This window comes from Eschrichtius robustus, chromosome 16 (assembly GCF_028021215.1).
Source record: "Eschrichtius robustus isolate mEscRob2 chromosome 16, mEscRob2.pri, whole genome shotgun sequence".
Classification (NCBI taxonomy): Eukaryota; Metazoa; Chordata; class Mammalia; order Artiodactyla; family Eschrichtiidae; genus Eschrichtius; species Eschrichtius robustus.
In genome coordinates, this window is record NC_090839.1 from 5,562,621 (window position 1) to 5,583,072 (window position 20,452).

The 20,452-nt window shown below is 52.9% G+C and overlaps 1 protein-coding gene across 2 annotated transcripts in view; it reads left to right on the forward strand.

Moving 5' to 3' along the window:
• The window catches only part of PMEPA1 (prostate transmembrane protein, androgen induced 1), a 59,124-nt gene extending 47,842 nt beyond the window's left edge, over positions 1-11,282 (forward strand). For both annotated transcript variants that reach the window (XM_068565641.1, XM_068565640.1), the window contains exons 2-4: positions 1,825-1,979; positions 6,526-6,579; positions 7,053-11,282. In XM_068565641.1, coding sequence (XP_068421742.1) covers positions 1,869-1,979; positions 6,526-6,579; positions 7,053-7,601 — 714 coding nt within the window. In that variant the 5' untranslated portion in view covers positions 1,825-1,868 and the 3' untranslated portion in view covers positions 7,602-11,282. The remainder of the gene's footprint in view (positions 1-1,824; positions 1,980-6,525; positions 6,580-7,052) is intronic.
• The last annotated feature ends 9,170 nt before the right edge of the window (positions 11,283-20,452 follow it).

Consider the following 20,452-nt stretch of genomic DNA (forward strand, 5'->3'; position numbering starts at 1 on the left):
CAGGTCCCCGGCGGGGTGAAGAGTGCACGGCCCGGGGGGAGCGGGCGCAGGCCTCTCCGAGGGGGCCCGTGGGTGTTGCACAAAGCCAGCCTCTGTGTCTCCTGAATGGGCAGCTTCATCCCGGGCCCTAGCCGACAGGCCCTGGACCAGCCCGTCTGGGGAGGCGAGAGGTGTGGCCGCGGTGACTGGGGCTGAGGCCAGAGACCTGGGCTTCGCCCAACCCAGGCCCGGCCGTCCTCCTGGCGGGAAAGCAAAGGAGCCCCTCAGAGGGTTTGGGGCTTGTCCGATTCCCCGCTAGGCGGGGCACAGCCTTCTGGGGCTCGGGAAGGTCTCACCAAAGTCCCTGGCTACTTCCTCCTCCTTCCTGGGCCCCCCAAGGCGGGGGAGGGGTGCAGCTCCGCACAGGCCGGAGCCAGGGCCCAGGCTCCAGATCGAATTCCCGGGTGCAGAGGCGGACGTCCAGTGGGTGGTTGAGCGGGGGGAGCCACCAGCGCAGGGCCCTTGGGCTACACGAGTCGGTCACTAGGCCTGAACCTGGGTCTCCTCACCTGCGAGACGGGATGATAAAAAGTACCCGTGTGTACGCTCAGCCCTGAACAGAGGTCCTCAGCCCCGGCACACTCTTTGTCGCGGGGTGCCCTGTGCCCTGTAGGATATTAAGCAGCACCCCGGCCCCGCCCTCTAGGTTCCAGGAGCGCCCCCAGTTGTGACAAGCCACTAGTGTCCCCAGACATTGCCACGTGTCCTCTGGGGGTTAGACTAACACGACTCACTGACGGCCCCAGGCAGACATTGGCACAGTTGGGCAAAGGCTTGACGTGGTGGAGGAAGGTGGGCGTCCTGCAGAGCCCGGGGGGCGGGGGAAGAAGGGGTGGCCGGGGCTTCGGAGAGGACGTGCGGGCGGGCTGCGTGTGGAGGAGCTCCCGCAGCTGTACCAGCAGGGACGGCCACCGGGACGCATCGATCTCCCGCGGGACACCGAGGCTGGCGGCAGGAGGGCTTGCCCTCCCCGGGTTTGGCGGGGCCCCGCTTGAGCGACCCACGAGTGATTCGGCCCGCCGCGCTCCGCCCGCTTTCCAGGCCCCACCTGCGGCCCACCCCCGCTCCCCCAGCTTCCTTGCGACTCTCTGGGGGGAGGAAAAGCTGAGTCAGTGGCCCTGAGCTTGAACCTGTGCCCCTGGGGAGCCCTCCGCTAATTGCTTGTTAGCGGGGGAGGGGGGCCTTCCTGCCTGCCCTCTGGGATGGTCCGTGGGCGGCCTCAGGCTCGGGGAGGCCGGCTGCGCCCCCTCTGCCGCCCTGTCCCTGCCCAGGTCCCCGGCGTCTCGCCCGCCGCTGCTGGGGACTCTGCTGGCACCGGGCACGGCCAGCTGCCGCGCCGCCCGACACGGACCCGCTCGAGTCAGCAGAAACCGCCCCGACTCCGGCAGGATCAAAATAACCTCCTTCCTTTTCCAGCACTTGAGGGTTTTTCCGCCTTCTGGGGGAAAAACAAAACAAACCCGAAAAAAAGAAATGAGAGTTGCAGTGTTCGCAGCCGCCCGGAATGTGGTTTTTCTGAGGCCTCTTCCCGGCGGTGCCCGCACACACTCTGTCCCGTGGAGGGTGGTGTGTCTTCGTGCGTCTCGTGCGTGTGACAGATGTGTCTGGACATGGGTGTGTGATCTGTGTTCGTCTGTGTTGGTGTGTGTGGGGGTTTGTGTAGGGGTGCTGGGCTTTTTGTGTATTAGGTGTGCACGTGTGTTGGGATGTGTGGACGCTCGGATGCCCTGAGCCTCCGCCTGCACCGGGGTCCCCGGGGTCTCACGTGTCCCCTTGGTCTTGCAGCGGAGCTGGAGTTCGTTGAGATCACCATCATCGTGGTGGTGGTTATGGTGATGGTGGTGGTAATCACGTGTCTGCTGAGCCATTACAAACTGTCCGCTCGCTCCTTCATTGGCCGGCACAGCCAGGGCAGGAGGAGGGAAGACGCCCTGTCCTCGGTGAGTGCCCGCCCCCCCCCTGAGCTTCCGGGGGGCCTGTGGACGCCCCGGATCAAGTGCCCACGGTGTCAGCGTCGGGTGCTCACAGGAACTGACAGCAGGGAGACAGTCTGGGGTGGGAGGGTGTGAGGGGGAGGGCTTCTAGGTATAGGCAGTGACCCAGATGGAAGGGAGCCCGTGGACCAGTCCATGCCGTGGGGCTTTGGTCCCCAGACCCATCCATCCATCCATCCACTGGACAGACATCTACTGGGCACCCTCTGTGTGTCTAGAACCCTGCCAGGCATTGGGGGGAGATAGCTTCGAGCAAGTCGCAGGGGGTTGCTGCCTGATGGGCTGGATGTAGACAGACAGGAGCACCGGGTGCTCTGACGGAAGCTGAAAGGAATCACCGGGAATCCCAGAGTGGCTGCTTTACCCGGGACAGCCGAGGTGAGCCCCTGAGGCCGAGCTCTGAAGGGAGAAACAAGGGTGGGGTGCAGAGGGGGTGAGTGCAGGAAGGGTGAGAAGGACAAAGGCGGCACGGTCCTTGCTGTCCCTACAAAACTGCAGTTTGATATGTTACTAGAATTGTGTGCCCTGTTGGGCATTCTGGAAACCCAGGAATATCCCCACAGAACTCCACAAACTGGGGCAGATGCAGCAGCTCCCAGCGGTTTGGGAACTCGCCCTCCTCCGGATCTGAGCACCCACGCTCCCCTCATTCACCTGCACCTTCGGTGCCGCCCCTGCCCGCCGCTCCGTGTTCCTCAGCAGATGGGCCAGGGGGCGGTGCAGAGTCCGTCACTAAACAGTTCCCATCTCCACGCCTGTGAGGTGTAATTTAACAACCTGGACAGGAGTAGCTGTCTGAGGGACGGGCTGCAGATCACAGGGAGAAGGGGGCCCGGGGGCGGCCCCGGGGCTGTGCAGGGAGCACATCTCTGAGCCCGTGTTCACCGGGCGCTGGGGGGAAGCGGCAGCGGGCATGGCCTCCCGGCTCTGGGGGACGCCTGGGGCCGGTGCTGGTGCCCAGAGTCTGTGGGACTGAGCCGAGTCAGGCTGGCAGGCCTGTCCCTAGCAAATTTGGGCATCTCAGCTTGCGTCAGGCCTCAGTATGTCACCAGCTTGCCAGGGCAAGGAGCATCCGCTCTGGTCCCTCTTGACGGGAACACTGGGTGCCCCAAACCCGAGGCCTGGTGTGTCCGGAGGGCACTTGGCAGCTTCCTGCAGGGCTTACCTGCGTGTTTATTTGCTGTCGCTGTTGCCTGAGTGACGGTGCCACCAGCTGCACTGCCACGTCCGCGCTCAGTAATCCCTCCCACATTTTACAGAGGAGAAACTGGGGCTCAGAGAGGTGGGAACATTTGCCTAGGGCCACACAGCTTCTAAGCGACAGCTTGAAGAGCCCATGACCCGTTTGGTCTCACCTCGGATGCTGAGGCAAGCTTCGGACAAATGAGAAGACATCAGCCTGGTAGCCGTGCTCCAGGGTGGGGCATCCTACCCCCTCTGAGCCTCAGTGTGTGCGTCTGTAAAATGGGTGGAGCGAGCCTTTCTCCTTCCTACCCTGCATGGTCACAGGGAGGGTGAAGTTAGCCGAGGGAGCTGGGGAGATGGCAGAGGTTCCGGCGTGAAGGACCCTTGCCACCGTGGGGGGGACAGCCCCGTGGGCAGCATTGGGACTTCGTGCCCAGATGGAGGTCAGGATCCGGGCTCTGGTTCCTGAACATCTGAGGTTAGAAGAAAGTCCCCCCTGCCCCCGCCCCCGCCCCCGCCCCCGGCCGACTTCTACCAGCCACCTGCACGGGCCCCCGGGGATGCCCAGCTGGGTAAACGTGGAGGCTCGTTAGACCTGAAGTACGTGTGGCGACTCCCCTGGGGCCCCTGCCAGACAGGGCGCGTCTGAGGAGTCTAGGGGGCCCATGACCTCCCAGAGAGACCCAAACGCAGCCGCCGTGTGCTTGGGGCTGGGCCCATCCCTGGCCATGGCTGTCCTGCCGTGGCCACTTTTCAGGGTGAACCTCTGGGAGTTCATTTCCTCATCTGTCAGAAGGTGGGGCTCAGGTGCAGGTAAAGCCCTGTGGCCCTGGGACCTCACTTGCCCGCCTGATACTGCTCCCAGAGAAGCTAGAAAATACCGCAGGGGTACAGACTGTGGCTCGGCGTCTGCAGCTGAAGGCAGGTCGGGGGTCATCCAGGTCTAGATAGACCAGGGCCGGGTGCCCACTCTGTGAATCGGGTTTTCTGGGCTCATTCCCATGGTCTCTTCTGTGGCTGCAGTTGCCCTGCAGTAGCCTTCTTGGTGGTGTGACAGACCGTCTGGCCCTTTATGGAGCCAGTTTGCGGACCCCTGGTCTAGATGGGGAAGCCATGGGCAGCTGGACGAACTCGCCAAGGAAGTTTTTTGAAAGAGAAGGAGGTGTCGGGGAGTGGAGTGGGGGGTGAGAGAAGGAGCTGCCAGGAACAGCCCTGTGGGGGCACTGGCACCTGGAAAGGCATCAGGGCCATTCACTGAATTAGAGAACAAGGTGAGTTAAGACACGGCATGTGGGCAGGTGCAGTGCAGCCAGCTGGACTCCGGGTTCCTCACAGCAGGGCCAGGCTGATCCAGGAGCTGAGATGCTGTGGGAGCCTGGGGAGGGGCATCTGGCAGGTGGGAGGTTCCTGGAGGCCTCCCTGGAGGAGGAGGCGACCTCCAGGTGCACAAGTTAGGGGTAGTCAGGTGACAAGGATGGCAGTGATTCTGGGGTCTACGGTGGGGCCTCCCAAGCGGTGACTGGTATTTTCCTAAGCACTGTGGGTGGAGACTCCCCGGGCTAGGGCTCGATGGAGGGCTGGGGGGTGGGCAGTGGTGGGAAGACGTTGTGGGGACCTCGAACAGAGGGCCTCCTAGGGGGGTTTTAGGCAGGGGCCCGTCTGGGCCACATTTATCCAAGCTGACCTTGGCTGCTTGCACCCCTCCCCAGGACTCCCGACTTGAATGGGGAGCAGGTGGATGTCCCCCCATCTGCTTCCTGGTGCTCATTTGGACTGTGCCAGGGGCCCGACTGGGGGCCACAGAGCCTGCCGGGGTCGGCTTAAGCCCGAATGATTCTGGAGGCGGTGGGCGAGGTTTGGATCCCAGCACCGCCCCCTACCAGCTGGGCCAGCTCGGCTGAACCACCTGACCTCAGCCTTGCAGGTTTTGTCAGGAGTTGAGTTAGTGCTTTAAAGAGCGTAGCACAGTGCTTGGCACCAAGGCGTTCCTAATATCAGGAACAGAATGGCCCTTGATGACCATATTAACAGTAATAGTGTATGTCTGCCCTCTGTATCCCCACGCCTGGAATAAACTGGACCCCAGTGAGTCTTTGTGGGGTAAGTGCTTTCCTGATGGAACAGTTTTGAGAGACACAGAGCTCCCCTAGTGGCCATATAGGAAATTGCAGCCCTCCAGGCAATTCCTCCCCAGACTGCAGGTGAGAATCGTCTTACAAGGGAACCCTCAAGAAAACATGTTCCCAAAAAAACTTTGGCGTGATAGATATGTTCATTATCTTGATTGTGGTGATGGGCTCCTGGTATATACCTATGCCAGAACTTAACCAAATTGTATGCTTTGAATATGTGCAGTTGATTATATGTCAGTTACAGCTCAATAAAACTATAAAGTTAAAGGAAGAAAGGCATCCCTCCCCACAGGCCCGGGCCTATCCATGCATATCACCGGAACAGAAGTGGTGCTGCATGATTAACTCTCCTGTATTTCTTCATCTAGAAACTGGGCTCACAATAACAAGGGGCAAGACAGACTGTAGTAAGTGCTAAATAAATACACGGACAAGGTGATTACAGATATGACAGGTGCTTTGAAGGAAATAAGCGGATGACAGGATGTTTAATGGGAGAAGGCCCTTTAGATAATGGTGCTAGAGAAAGCCTGCAGCGGGCACTGGAATTGAAAAGCGAGAAGGAGCCAGCTGTGCAGTGGGGCAGCCAGTGCAAAGGTCCTGTGGTGCACACTTAGCACTTCCATGCACTAAATAGCAGGTCAGCGTGACAGGAGGGAGAGTGGTGGTGGCACCCAGCACTGTCACAGGCTCACTGCAGGTCGCGTGCACCCCAGGGGCTTTGCATGTTCGCCTCCTTCAGTTCTTCGACAGATACTGCAGTTATGCACGTTTTCAGATGCAGTAACTTGCCCGAGGTCGCACAGCAAGTACCTAGGCTTTCTTAGGAGCCGGTTCACCAGTTCATTTGGATGTGTTCTAAGGCCCACGGAAGCTGCTGGAGGGTTTTGAGAAGGAGGGACCCACGAATCAGATGTATGTTTTGGAAAGTGTGAGTTCGGAGGATGCATTTTCGGGGGGCAGCCTTGGGAGCCGGGAGATCAGTGACAAGGCGATTGTGTCATGTCCGAGAGAAACGTCCAGGCCCGGGCTGGGGTCACTGCAGTGGGGCTGGAGAGGGGGATGGGTGCAGCATCCCACGCCCAGTGGAGGCTCTCAGAGTCCACGCCAGGCCGCCCCCTTGCTCTGCCATCTCTGCCCGTCCCGCTGACCCTGTCCTCTTCCTCCCCATACAGGAAGGATGCCTCTGGCCCTCGGAGAGCACGGTGTCAGGCAGTGGAATCCCGGAGGTGAGACCCAGCGCCGCCTCCCCTCCACCACTACCCTCCTCCCACCCCCGCCCGCCCGCCCGCCCCCACCCCCCCAAGGCTGCCGTAGTGGGCGCCGAAGGCCCCCTGCCCAGTAGCTCCCCTAATCCAGACCGGAGGCACCTCCCCTGCTAGTGGAGCGGCTACAGGAGGCCCACACCTGCCCTCCTCTGAAGAATCCCCCTTGGTTGCTGGGATCGTCCCTACTGGGACATCATACGCTCCCCACCCCCAGGGAGCAGCCCTCAGTATCTGCGACACCGAAGGACGAAGGCTGCCCTCTTCCAACTGTGTGACGATGCTCACAGGCCAGGGCTCGCCAGTCATCAGGGGGCTGGACCCGGGGCTTGGCTCCTTCCCCCCGCCACCCGGCGGCCATCTTCCCCCTTTCCCCAGAGAGCGGAGTCACAGGGGCCCTGCTGCTGGGGGACCCTCACTCGGCTCTTCTCCTCCAGCCGCAGGTCTACGCCCCGCCCCGGCCCACCGACCGCCTGGCCGTGCCCGCCTTCGCCCAGCGGGACCGCTTCCACCGCTTCCAGCCCACCTACCCGTACCTGCAGCACGAGATCGACCTGCCGCCCACCATCTCGCTGTCGGACGGGGAGGAGCCCCCGCCCTACCAGGGCCCCTGCACGCTCCAGCTGCGGGACCCCGAGCAGCAGCTGGAACTGAACCGGGAGTCGGTGCGCGCGCCCCCAAACAGAACCATCTTCCACAGCGACCTGATGGGCAGCGCCGCGCTGGGCGGCCCCTGCCCTCCCAGCAGTAACTCGGGCATCAGCGCCACGTGCTACGGGGGCGGCGGGCGCATGGAGGGGCCGCCCCCCACCTACAGCGAGGTCATCGGCCACTACCCCGGGGCCTCCACCTTCCAGCACCAGCAGAGCAGCGGGCCGGCCTCCTTGCTGGAGGGGACCCGGCTGCACCCCGCACACATCGCCCCCCTGGAGAGCACAGCGGCCTGGAGCAAAGAGAAGGATAAACAGAAGGGACACCCCCTCTAGGAGTCCCGGGGGGGCCAGGGCCGGGGCCGCAGTAGGTAAAACAGCAAAACACTCCGCACTTCTTGAAAGAAAAGAGAGAGGAGGACGGGGCGACACACAGGAGACTGCACCGCATGAGCATATTCTCCCCACCTCTCTGTGTATAAATATTTACATGTTCTGTCTGGTCTGAATGCACAAGCTAAGAAAGCTTGCAAAAAAAAAAAAAACCATGTTTCTTTGTTGAGCTGTGTCTTGAAGGCAAAAGAGGGAAAAAAAAATTCTACACTAGTCTTTTCTGTTTCTAGTTGAGCTGCGTGCGTGAATGCTTACTTTCTTTTGTTTGTTTATGATGATTTCACTTAACTTTAAAGACATATTTGCACAAAACCTTTGTTTAAAGGTCTGCAATATTATATAAATATAAATATATATAAAATAAGAGAAACTGTATGTGCGAGGGCAGGAGTATTTTTGTATTAGAAGAGGCCTATTACAAAAAAAAAAAAGTTGTTTTCTGAACTAGAAGAGAAAAAAAAAATGGCCATTTTTGAGTGCCAACTCAGAAAGTGTGTATTACCTTGTAAAGAAAAAAAAACTACAAAGCAGGGGTTTAGAGTTATTTATATAAATGTTGAGCTTTTGCACTATTTTTTAATATAAATATGTCAGTGCTTGTTTGATGGAAACTTCTACCAACGTCTGTCGAGACTTTTAAGGGAGAAATGTTGGAATTTCACGGTGGACGTCAGGCAGAGGGTGGGCTCCACGCTGAGTCTGGAGAGAGGCTCCCAGAGGGGCTGATTTCCTGCAGAGTGGAAGCTTCTGTCTAGTGATAGGTTATTACCTCGTTATACATTCCCTCCCGAAGGAGACGCATTTTTTTCCCCTCTGGGCCAGGACAGCCTTTGGATCGCAAAGAAAATAGGAAAGTTACTCGAGGCCCCAAGTTCCAGGAGGTGGGCTTTGCTCTTCCCGAAATGAAGATAAACTGTTACTGAAGGAATCTTAGTTTTTTCTCCTCTTTTCTGAACCACGAAGGTCCCTGTAGGAAGGGGCTCGCTAAGGTGCTCCCTGCCCCCTGCCTGCCTTGCCAGGGCCACGCCACAGGCGGTTAGGTGGCTCGTACGTGCAGGATGCTTTGGCGATTCAGCTGGCTCCAGACTCTACCGGCTGAGGTGGGTGCAGCCCACTGGCGCATAGGAAAGGCCCAAAGGAATAGCAATGTGACCTCATCCCTGTCTTTATGTATTGATTCTCACGTAACAGGCCCATAACCAGAAGACCAGAGGTGAAAAAGTGACATGCCCAGGTTTCTCCCAGGACACTGCAAAAGGGTTAAAACGAGAAAGACAGTCAAACCAACGCAAACTCAAGCTTTAGGATGTAGAAGCAGAATTCTTTCCCTTCTCCTCTCTTTCGCATTTCATTCCCTTCCCCGTGGAAACCATCGTTTTTGATGTGTTTATGTATCTGTGTTTTCATAAGCGTCTTCATCAGACACAACTCTTGTTTACCAGGGTTTTACGGAGTAGATGTCGGCGGGACCCCCTTGCTGGTGGCGTGCGCGTGTGCGGGTAGAGAAGGCGGGGAGAGAGTGGAGTCGGGGTCCTCCCTCCCACCAAGGGTGGGCTAATACTCCATGGGGTGACGCCCTTAGCAGGAGAGCAGGCCACCCTGCCCCCTGCCCCCTGCCCCCTGCCCCCTGCCTCCCACGGAGGTGTCTTTTCATCTTCCGGCAGAATGCCAACTAGCCGGTTAACATAAGAGAAAGGTCTAAGAGGCAATAAGTATTGATTTTAAACAACTTTTTTATTACTTGAAAAACAAAAACTCGAGAACAGTTTTGAAGTTCTGACCATTTGAACTCTATTTCTATACGTACCTTTTAAGACCATGGTGACCAATAATAGATGACCGAGCTGTCTGAGTGCCCGCTTACCAGCCTGGCAGAAAGTTCTGGTACCTTGACAATAAAACCTGCCTCTCCGTGGGGTCTTCAGCCTAACCTTTGCCTAACCTTTGCTTCTCTCTCAAAGATTCTTTGAAAAGGTCATTCATGCAGAGACATCCATAGAGTTTGTCCTGAAAGGTACAGGGACACATTTATAGATAAAGTTTTTTTTAAAAAAACAAAAACGTATCGTTCCTTTATGTGAAGCGTCTCCCTAGTGCCTTACTGAGGAAGCGGTTGACCCCTTTTGTCCCCCGGCAGCGGCGTTCCTGGACGGCGCCCTGCTCACCGGGGCCCGGCCTTCCCGCTCGTGGTGGACAGAGGGCTGCTGCTTCTTTAAAAACATCCCCATGGCCTCGTGCCGTGTCCCGCCCACCTGCCCTCCACCCTGGCTGTGCCTCCCTTGGGTCAGGCCACCCCCCCTGCCCCTCCAGCCTCTTGTCAGTACTCGTTTAACTCCCACCCGGGTCAAAAACCTAGACGTGGACCTTGTTTGTGTGAGTAGCGTAGCAGCAGACGAAAGCCAGGCCGAAGTGTTCCCGAGGTCCTCGAACCAAACCTTGACTCTCGCTGCTGGGTGGTGCGGTCTGCCGTATGAGCAGCGAGGTAGAAGAAGGAAGCAGGGGAGGGGGTTACTGACCTCAGCTGGCTTGAGGGCAGAGCACCCTCCCCACGCCCCCGTTACGCCCCAGGATGGCAGTCCAGGCCTCAAGGCCGCTGCATTGTCCCTGGGCTGCGTGCCTAGCGGATGACAGTTGCAGAAGTTCACGGTGGAGCAGCTTGTCAAGGCCAGGGCACCTCCCAAGAAAGCCATGGGGTGTGTTTCTGCAAAGCTCTTGGTTTCTCTGCTGGACCCAGAGCCCTGAGGGTACACTCCTTCCTCTAGGTGTTGGCTGTCGTGTCCTTACCTTCGAAAAGCCTTTGAGCATCCCTCGGGAGGCCCCCTTTTTTCAGTAGAAAGTTGGGGGGGGGGGGTCGGCCCTTGGCAGTGGCTGGTTGCAGGGGGACCAGGCTGGGCTCAGAGAAGGTGGCAGAGCTTGGCTTTCTCTAAGCCTCTCATTGTTTCCCTGCTTGTCAATCATCACATTTCCTCCGGAGGAAAACTCTTTCCCCCGCCAAGCCCAGGTCTACACGGACGGACTTAGCAAAGTGGCCTAAGAGCCGTCCACGTCCCCGTGTTTTTGCCAGGAGCTGAGAGTGACACCTCCCCACGGCTAGCAAACCCCGGGCCAGGGCGAGGACCGAACCATCCCCAGTCCTTGGCTGTCTGCTCTGTGAATTGTACTTTTCAGAGAAGTTTCTTTTCTACGTGCAACACCAAGCTTCCAGATCCATAAAACATCCTGATGACAAAGGAGAGAAAATGTTTCGTTTTGTTTGGTTTTCCGGACACTGCGCTTCAAATTCCGCTGTACTATAGAGCTCAGAAGGACCTGCTGCGTTCTCGTTTGCCTGCCTGTTTCCATGGTGGTTGTGCTGATGGTGACGCTTTCACGTTGCTCCCTTGGCGTTGGAACCGCTCTCTTTCGCAGCCCTGTTTCCCAAGTTTTGTTCAAGTTACGCGTATGTAAACTCCCCGTGGCACGCTGGGTGCGGCGCCCGCGTTGCTGCTGCGTAAGACTCTGTATTTGGATGCCAATCCACAGGCCTGATGAAATCGCTTGTTGTGTATCAATAATCACTAGTGGCAATGACGACATTCTGAAAAGCTGCAATACTTATACAATAAATTTTACAATTCTTTGGAACGAGGCTCTTTCGCTTTCTTGGGCTGCATTGCTTTCCCCCCTACCACCGCACCGCCCTCAGCACCAACCCTTGGATGCCTTTAGTGGGAAGGAAGCAATCCCTCGGAGCTGCTGTGTGGCCTTGAGCAATTCCATCAACCTCTCTGTTTTAATTCAGGCAGCATTCAGGGAGCCCAGTGAAAACACTTGCACAGGCAGGGGGTGCATTGGGTGACATTGGGGTAAAAGAGTTTGCAAAACACCGCGTACTTTTCCCGCCTCTTGGGATATCATCCGCCGTGGCATGATGAAAGCTCTGGTAAGGGCTACAAGAAAGAAACTGTCTTAAATGGGGCTCTTCCAGAGACGTGGACTTGTGTGAAGGGATGTATCCAAGTTCTGCTCCCAGGGGAGACAGTGAAGGGAGCTGGGAAAAGGACAGAGGGAGGAGAAGTGCGAGGGGGACTGTTTTAGGCCAAGTCCCAGCCTCAGGCTGATCCGCAGGGAGACTGTGGGAAGCTCTGGGATGCAGATTGCACCCGGGAGAGGCAGGCTCTCAGATGTTCCTGGCTCTTCCTGCCTGAGAGTGGGGCAGAGAGGGGTCCCCCAGGCCCCAGGGTGGCCCTCTGAAAACATCCCCAGATGCCACCCCTTAGCAGCGACCCACATGGAAGCAGGGAACGGGATCCCGAGGGTCTGGGTGGGACACTCACAGTGCCCACTACAGAAATTCTTGTTTATTTCTCTAAATTGAACCATTTTTCATGTCTGGTCAAGGATTTTTTTTTTTTTTTTTTTTTCCAAATCAGCCAAAACAGAGCTGATCCCCAGAGATGAATACTGTTTGGCCTCATTCCCCGAGTCTTGTAAGCTTCTGGGCCATAGAGCCCTGTGATTGGGGCAGAACCCGACACACGTCTGCCTTACCTGTTCCCCTCTCTGGTGAAGAGATTACAGAGAATTGGGGAGACACCAAAAGAGCTCATTGCTCTTGGCTGGTGAGAGTAGGGACCGTGGTGCTCTGCCCTGGCCTGGCTCCAGAACCCGAGTGCCTCTTACTGGCGGTCACTCCCCTTGCTGACCCTCAGTCACCTGGTCTGTAGAATGGGTTGACAGCAGTACCTGTGAGGTGGTGTCTGATTCAATAATGCCAAAGGGTGCCTGGCAGGCACAAATATTAGCCACTCTCATTAATAACAGGCTCCCTGGGACAGTTTCCATATAATTGAATGTCCCTCGAATATTCTGGATGAGTTTGCAGGTCCTGGGCTGAGCACACAGACAACACCACCTCTCCAGGTGGTGGGGTCGGTCGGAACAGAGCTTTTCCCCGCTGGAGAGGGGAGTTGCGGGTTCTAACCAAAAAGATGACACCCCTGCCCCACTTTGAGTTTAGCTCAAGCAGATATCGCCCTATGGGTCCAGAATAACAACTGAAATCACTACAGCTGATACTTATTGAGCATCTACTAGGTTCCAAGCACAATGCTAAGTTCTGAGTGAAGGTGGCAGCTCCTTTCGGGAGGCCTCGCTTTGCACTCACTCCCCCCACGTTTTCTAAGCCCTGCTGGGGGATGCTGGCGCATCAGACCCAACCCTGACCTCAAAGAACTCACCTTCTGGTTCTAGAGACAGACTCGCAGCCTGGGACCACAGCCCAGTATGGTGAGGGCAAGGAGAGTGTGCTGTCAGGAGCTAGGAGAGGTTTGTGAAGGCTGGATTTGGAGCTCAAGGATGTGAGGAAGGAAGACGAGGACAGCAGAGACCGAACCAGGTGCTTGCGTGAGCAGAGGCCGCGAGGGCACTCGGCAGGGCACCTGCGCAGCCTGGCAAAGCCATGCCCTGGAGGGGAGGCTGAGCCCCTGGCAGGGTGGGAGTGGGGGCACGGAGAAGCCCAGCACGGTTAGGAGCACCAGGAAGATACTCATGTGACCAAGAGAAGGGCGTAAGTTTCCTTTAGAGCCGATCTGATAAGCAGGTATTTCACATCCTCTGTACGCCCGTGCCAGGGACACAGGATGACAGGAAAGACCCCGTCCTCCCTCCGCAGCCTCCAGGCTGGTGTGTGCTGCAGGTGTTGGGAAGAGCCCCTAACTGGCCTCCCGCAGGTCTGACGTTGAGATGGAGTAGTGGGGGACAGCCTTAGGTAGCTCTTTGTGAGCCCAGGGCCTCAGCAGTTACCTAAAAATCAACAGGCCAACTGGTCTCCCCCATCACCCACCATCCCCATCACCCAGAGCCAGTGCCTTCTCTACTCGCCTATGACCCATGGACCAAATCCCCAGCTGTCTGGTTTTGTAAATAAAGTTTTATTGGCACAGAGCCCCACCAGCTTAGTTACACATCATCTATGGCTGCTTTTGTGCAATAACGATAAAGTTGAGCAGTTGCGACAGAGACCAAATGGTCCACAAAGCCTAAAATATTTGCTATTTGGCCCATTACAGAAAAGTTTTCTGATCTCTGCTTTAGAACCCCACGTGGCTGCAAGATGGCTGCTGCAGCTCCAGGCATCACACTCAAAGATAAAAAAGAATCCCATTCTTTTTATCTTTTTTTAAAAAAAATAAACCTTAAAAAATAAGCTTTATTTTTAGAACACTTTTATGTTTATGGAAAAATTGAGAAAATAGTGGGCTTACCATACACCCAGTTTCACCCATTATTAACATCTTATACCAGTGTGGTATATTTGTTACAATTAATTAATCAATGTTGATATATTATCATTAACTAAAGTCTAAACTTTATTCAGATTTCCTTAGCTTTTCCCTAACATCCTTCTCCTGGTCCAGGACCCCACCCAGAACACCACATGACATTTAGTCATCACAACTCCTGAGGCTTCTCTGGGCTCTGACAGTTCCTCAGACTTTCCTTGTTTTTGATGACCTTGACAGTTGGGAGTCCTGGTCAGGTATTTATTTTGTAGGATGTCCCTGTATTGGAATTTGTCTGAGGTTTTTCTCATAGTTTAGACTGGGGTGGTGGGTTTTGGGGAGGAAGAACCCAGAGGTAAAGTGCCCTTCTCATCACATCACATCAAGGGTCATACATTTCCAAAGATATTTAGGTCAGCACCCTTTCCCCTAACCCCTTTCCCTGAGGCAGTGACACACATTTGTAAGACAGTTACAGTGTCTTGTCACATTCTGCCTTCCATCCTGGGATCCTCTGACCTTCTAAATGTTTTTTAATTTACATACACCAAGGTTCATCCTTTGTGTTGTAAAGTTTTGACAAATGCTTAGTGTCGTGTATCCACCATTACAGTATCATACACAAGAGATTCACTGTCCTGAAAAACTCCCCTGGACTTCACCTGTTCCACCTCCCCTCCCTTCAAGGTCCTGCAAACATGGATTGTTTTACCAAACTGAGTCCTGGTTTCTCCCGGGAAACAGGCCTGGGAGGTGAGTCCTGCCCCATGGTTCTTCCTGAGAGCCCCACTGAGGTAAGCAGGACGCTGTCCCTTATAGTCTGTAACAGGCAGGGATGTGTGTTTTTTTGTTTTTTGTTTTTTTTATTGTGTGTATTTTACATTCTTATCAAAGTAAAACAGCAGGTCCAAAGCGACAGCCCCCTGCCCTGTCTTTTCCAAACCCACAGCCCAGCCCTTGGAGGCAATAACAGTTCTTATACCTCTTCCTTCTGAGAATGACCACTTCATCTCCAAAACAATAATCTTCTACCTCTAGCCTGCGGTTTCCCAAAGTCGAGACGTTACCTACTGACTTCCTGCTTTGACCGACAAGGATTTAGCACATTGACACGCCTCCCTACTTCCCAATAAAGAAATGTTCTTACTTGGGTTCCTTTTATGATTGTCTTTATGACTTCAAGTACTGTTATCTACACCTCTGTTTTGTGTTCCCTCTACGGGGACAGTGTTTCTGGACTCCCCACCTGGCAAGTTGAGGAGACTGTACCCCTGGCCTGGCTGGTCTTCAGCTCACCCCCTCTTCCCAACCTCCTTTCACTTCCTTTCTACCTGTGTTCTCTCCATTTTTACTTCCAACTTATCAAGATGAGTGACATTTCTATTCTGCCCATAGTATAATTCAGTCCTCTGTGCTTTATCTGTGAGTTGATCCTAAAACTGAAATTCAATAAATGCTGTTTACATTGTTGTGACTATGTGGATATTGTTCATTGCATGCAAAGTCCCATTCAATATAAAGAACTGAGTTTTGTTATTATTTTTTATTACACTGTGCTATGGACTGAATTGTGTCCCCCAAATTCATATGTTGACTCTCTAACCCCCAATGTGTTGGTATTTGGAGATGGGGCCTTTGAGAGGTAATTAGGTTTAGGTGAGATCATGAGGGTGGGGCCCCATGATGGGATTAGTGCCCTTAGAAGAAGAGATACCAGAGAACTCTCCCAACCCCCCACCCCGTGCTCTCTCTCCCTCTTTCTCTCTCTCTCTCTCAACCATCAGAGGACACAGTTGGAAATCAGCCACGTGTAAGTCAAGAAGAGAGTTCCCACCAGAACCCAACCAGGTTGGTATACTGATCTCAGACTTCCAGCCTCCAGAACTGTGACAAAATTAGTTTCTGTTCTTTAAGTCCCCGGCCCCCTGTCTTCTGTGGTATTTTGTTCAGGCAGCCCCAGCAGACAAGATACACAGGTAATCTACATTTATTGTAGAAAATGTAGAAAATTATAGAATACAAATTATACACATTATATTGTAGAAAATATAGAATACAAATCACCTATGTATTGCTAAGAGATAATCCATACTCTCTCTAGGCATTTTTCTATGTTATATGTAATCACATATATTTAAAAATGGAATCATCCTCTAGCTTTATAAACGTCTTTCCTTAATATACTATAAACACTTTTCTTTATCCATAAATACAGTTCTATATGGCATTTTTTTCATAGCTTCAGAGAATTCTATTGTACAGGTTTCCTAATTTACTTAACTGGTCCCCTTTAGTTGGACGTCTAGGTTGTTTATAATTCCTTCACCTTTATAAACTATCTTGTGATGAACAGCTCAGGCATACGTCTCAGTACACAGGTGATATTATTTCATCAGGATAAAAGAAAGAAAGAAACTCCTAATATTAATGTTTTTACAGAACACAGTGGTTCAAACTGAGGGTGAAAAAGCCGAGGCCACATGCCAAGCACATGGCAAAAGGATTCTCTCCCTCTCTATCCTCCCTCAAAAATGCTTTCCATTCTTAGATGTCCACCAAGTAGCCTAGAATCAGTTCATCCAGTATTTTAGTCTTCTGTCTGATAAAAGTGTATGTTCTTGTTAATTCTTTATATAATAAATGACCCAAACCAACTGAGACTGGCTTCAGCAGAAGAGGGAATCATTGACTCTTGTAACTGGTTGGGAGCTGGGCTAGATCACATGCCCTCCAGGTCCAGATGTGCACACCATGATTTTAGGAAGGTGTCTGTCTCCATCGAACTGCTCATCTCGACTTCCCTTTCAAGCAGATTCTCCTCTCCCGCCACCTTTTCTCCAGGTTCATTTCCCGACAGCTCTAAGTCAAGTGGGAAGAAATTCGCTCTCAATCTTCTATCACAAGTCTCAGAATAGAATCCCATTGGCTGGCTCAGGTCATGTGCCCATCCCTGAGCCAATCACCACAGCCAAAAGAAGAGAGTGCTCTGATTGGCCTGGTTAGAGTCTCATGCCCTGCTCTGGACCTAGAGGTGGGGTCATCTTCCTCCCATCCATGTGGATTGAGAAGGGGGTGAGGTGGCTCACCAAAGGAAAATTGGAGTGATTGTGCCAGAAGAACGGGGCTGGGTGCTGGACAGCCAAAACCAGCAGGTGCCATTACACTGGTCTAGTAGAGGCATTAATAATGAAAACAGAAGGCTTTTTATAAACACGGCAACACTTTTGCCATGTGTAGTCCGTGCTGCCTCCTTTGCACCGAGCTGGGGAAGGCTGCGGTGCCTGAACCAGCCCTGCCATTTTGACTACTTCAAGTTGGTTTAAAGTTGATATTTGTTGAAATTATTTCAGCATGTGTGTCTGGCTTCCTGTCTCAGTCGCGGGCATAGATGGAACGTTCAGAGTGAGGAAGGATGTGTGAGCCAAACGGGGGAGACAGAACACACAGGAAGTCTGTGCCAAATCAGCATCGCATTTTCTTTAACACGTTGTACAGTTGTCTCGAAGTAAAAGAACTGTTTCTAAAAATAAAACAAAACATTATAAAAGCTTCACAATTAAACGATTTGGAACAAATGATGGGTTTAAATGTGCAAATAAAAGTTTAAAATAAATATCCACCCGTGCATGTGTGTGTGTGAGTATGTGTGTGTTCACGCCCGTGTGTGTGGGCTGGCATGATTTGCCCCTCCCCCTGCCCCACGTCCCCCCCTCCCCCAACTCTCCCCTCCCCTTTGTGGCCCCTCCTTGCCATGACTGATAACCCTGAAAGCAAAACACTGAGACCATGATGTTCAGCTTATTAAAAGGCTTTTATTGAGCTCAAAATAATTAAATTTGCCTTTAAAAGCATCTAACTTGATTGAGTGAGCAAATGTAAAAATGAATTTTTAAAATTCATGGAGTTAGATTCCTGCCTGCTCTTTACAGGTGTGGGCAAATGCAGGGGAAGCTGCAAAGGATGGACTCAGGGCCCGGCTCTGTGATCATTTGATCTGGATTCAAAGCCACCCCTTGTCCCTCTCCAGCTAGTTAACCCCTGGGGCCTCAGTCCCAAGAGGAGTTACTTGTGCAGAGAACTGTAGCAAATGCCATCGGTATCCCCATCATATCTCCTTGGCCTTTTCCATTTCTTTCATGTGAGTCCAACCGCCCACCACGCTGCAGGCCAGACAGGCTGGGGGATTGACACGGTTGGGAGCAGCCTCCTTCAGTGATGGGAGCGGAGGGTAAGCACCCCATCTCCCTCGACCTCAGCGGGGAGCCCTGAGAAGATGTTCCCCATGCTCCAGCATTCCTAGCGCTCCCTGCGGCACTGAACCCCAGGTGCCCCCAGGGGGCTTGCTTGATGGCAAAGCCCTCCATTAGCTCATCATTCCCCTGTCCCAGGTCCCCACCACCCTCCCAGGGTTTCCTAGCTTCACCTCCCAAATAACTACTTGCACTCAACTCTGGGGCACCCAGCCTCAGACAACAAACTCTAAAGTGGTGGTGGGTGAAGTGAGAGATCAGAGCATCTTGGAGGGAAGAGCTCCCTGTGAGGAAGGGACGGGGGGGGCTCCTGTGTGTCTGCTCAGGTGTGGACATACAGTCACCAAGTCTTGTTTTTAACCCAATATAGCCAAAATATCATTTCAATCAATCAATATAAAAATTGTTAATGAGAACAAAAATCTTAAATATTGGACTCTTTTCTACTAACTTAGGTTTCTGTGTCTCGGAGGACTTAGGACAGGGCTCTGCTCATATGGACACTGTTAAGAACTGAATATTTGGGTCCCCCCACCAGCAAATTCAGTGTTGAAACCCTACCCCACAATGAGATGGTGTTAGGAGGTGGGGCCTTTGGGAGGTGATTAGGATTAAATGAGGTCGTGAGGGTGGAGCCTCCATGATGGGATTAGTGCCCTTATAAGAGTCATGAGAGAGCTCGCTCCCCCTCACCCCCACCATCTGAGGACACAGAGAGAAGACAGGCATCTAAGAACCAGGAGGTGGATCTCACCAGACACAAAATCTGCTGACGACCTTGGACTTCCAGCCTCCAGAACTGAGAGATACATATTTGTTGTTTAAGCCACTTGGTCTATGGTATTTTGTTACAGCAGCTAAGCTGACTAAGACAGGTACACTCAGTCAAAGAAACTTTAGAAAAAAGAATAAAATATCAACTTTTTTCCTGCTAGATCTGGTAAGTCACACCAGGCAGCACTAAGTTGTCCAGCATAGAAAGCACTGCTCCTTATCCTGTGGCAGGATGACAACATACCTGTTCAAAACAATAGAAATAATTGCTAAGGGCTTGGCTTCTAGAGCCTGATAGCCTGGGTTTCAACTCCATCGATTTCACCCACTGGCTCCATGATCTTGCCCAGGTTACTTAGTAATCTTTCTGTACCTCAGTTTTCTTATCTGTAAAATGCAGATTTAATATTACTTGTCGGATTGCTGGAAGAATTGAATAAAATAATGTAAAGCACTGGAAATAAGGTCCATAGTAAGCTCTAAATAAATCAGTTGCTATCCAGTTGCTATCCAGCTCTAAATAAATCAGTTGCTATAAGTCTTGTAAGAAACATCTTCGGGTCAAATTTTAGAGTACGTTACCCATTTAAAATTAAAAGAAGTTACGAATTAATACATAAAAGTATTCTGTTGGTGCCCATCTTCTATCCCATACTCGACAACACCCTGGCCACAGCTCACCTTGGGCCACGATCCCCAAAAGACCAGGAATCCTGGCCCTCGCAATCTGTCTCTCTGCCTTTCCCCATTTTATCTTCCAGGTGTAGAAGTCTTAGCACCTCAGGCCTACAGATGCTTCAAGAGCTTTTGAAGATGTTTGAACTCCAAAATATGGGGGGAAAACCTTGCAAAATCAGAATCAATAAATGTTTAATTAAACATCTAGAAGACATAACATTATGTCAAGTTCATTAACTGTTCCATTTAGTGGTCAAAAAATTTTCGTTATACTTCATTATATTTGAAACAAATTTATAGGTGAGATCTCTTCATTGTGCAAGAATTCCCAAGAATGCTGGACCCCCGGTGGAGGAATTGTGGCCAATTGTAATTAAATGAATTTCTTGTAGGCAAAGAATTTTGGAAGCAGCATTATCAAAAAATCTTTTGATTATAAAAATAAAAGTTAGTTGTGAATTCATTTCAATCTATTTTGGGGGATGTGGGGAAGGACTTCTAAAAAGAGTTAGTGCGGGAAGGAAGGGTGTGAAAGCAGCCTGATGCTGGCCACAGGTCCCTCCCCTGGGCTCCACACTGCCTCCTTGTGGCCACAGCCCCTCTCCCCCGTCAACCTCCTGCCAACGCTCTCTGGCACCCCTGGTGGCCTCTCCCAATCCCCAACCCACCTTGGGTGAAAATCTTCCAGGAACTCTTCCTTTGCCCCGAGGGAAGATCACAAATTTCAATCACGGCCTTCGATGCCCTGGCCCCTGCCCAACTCCCTGACTCATGAGACCCCTGCCCAGCTCCCCTTTACCAGCCAGCACTTCTGGGAGTTGAGGGAGGG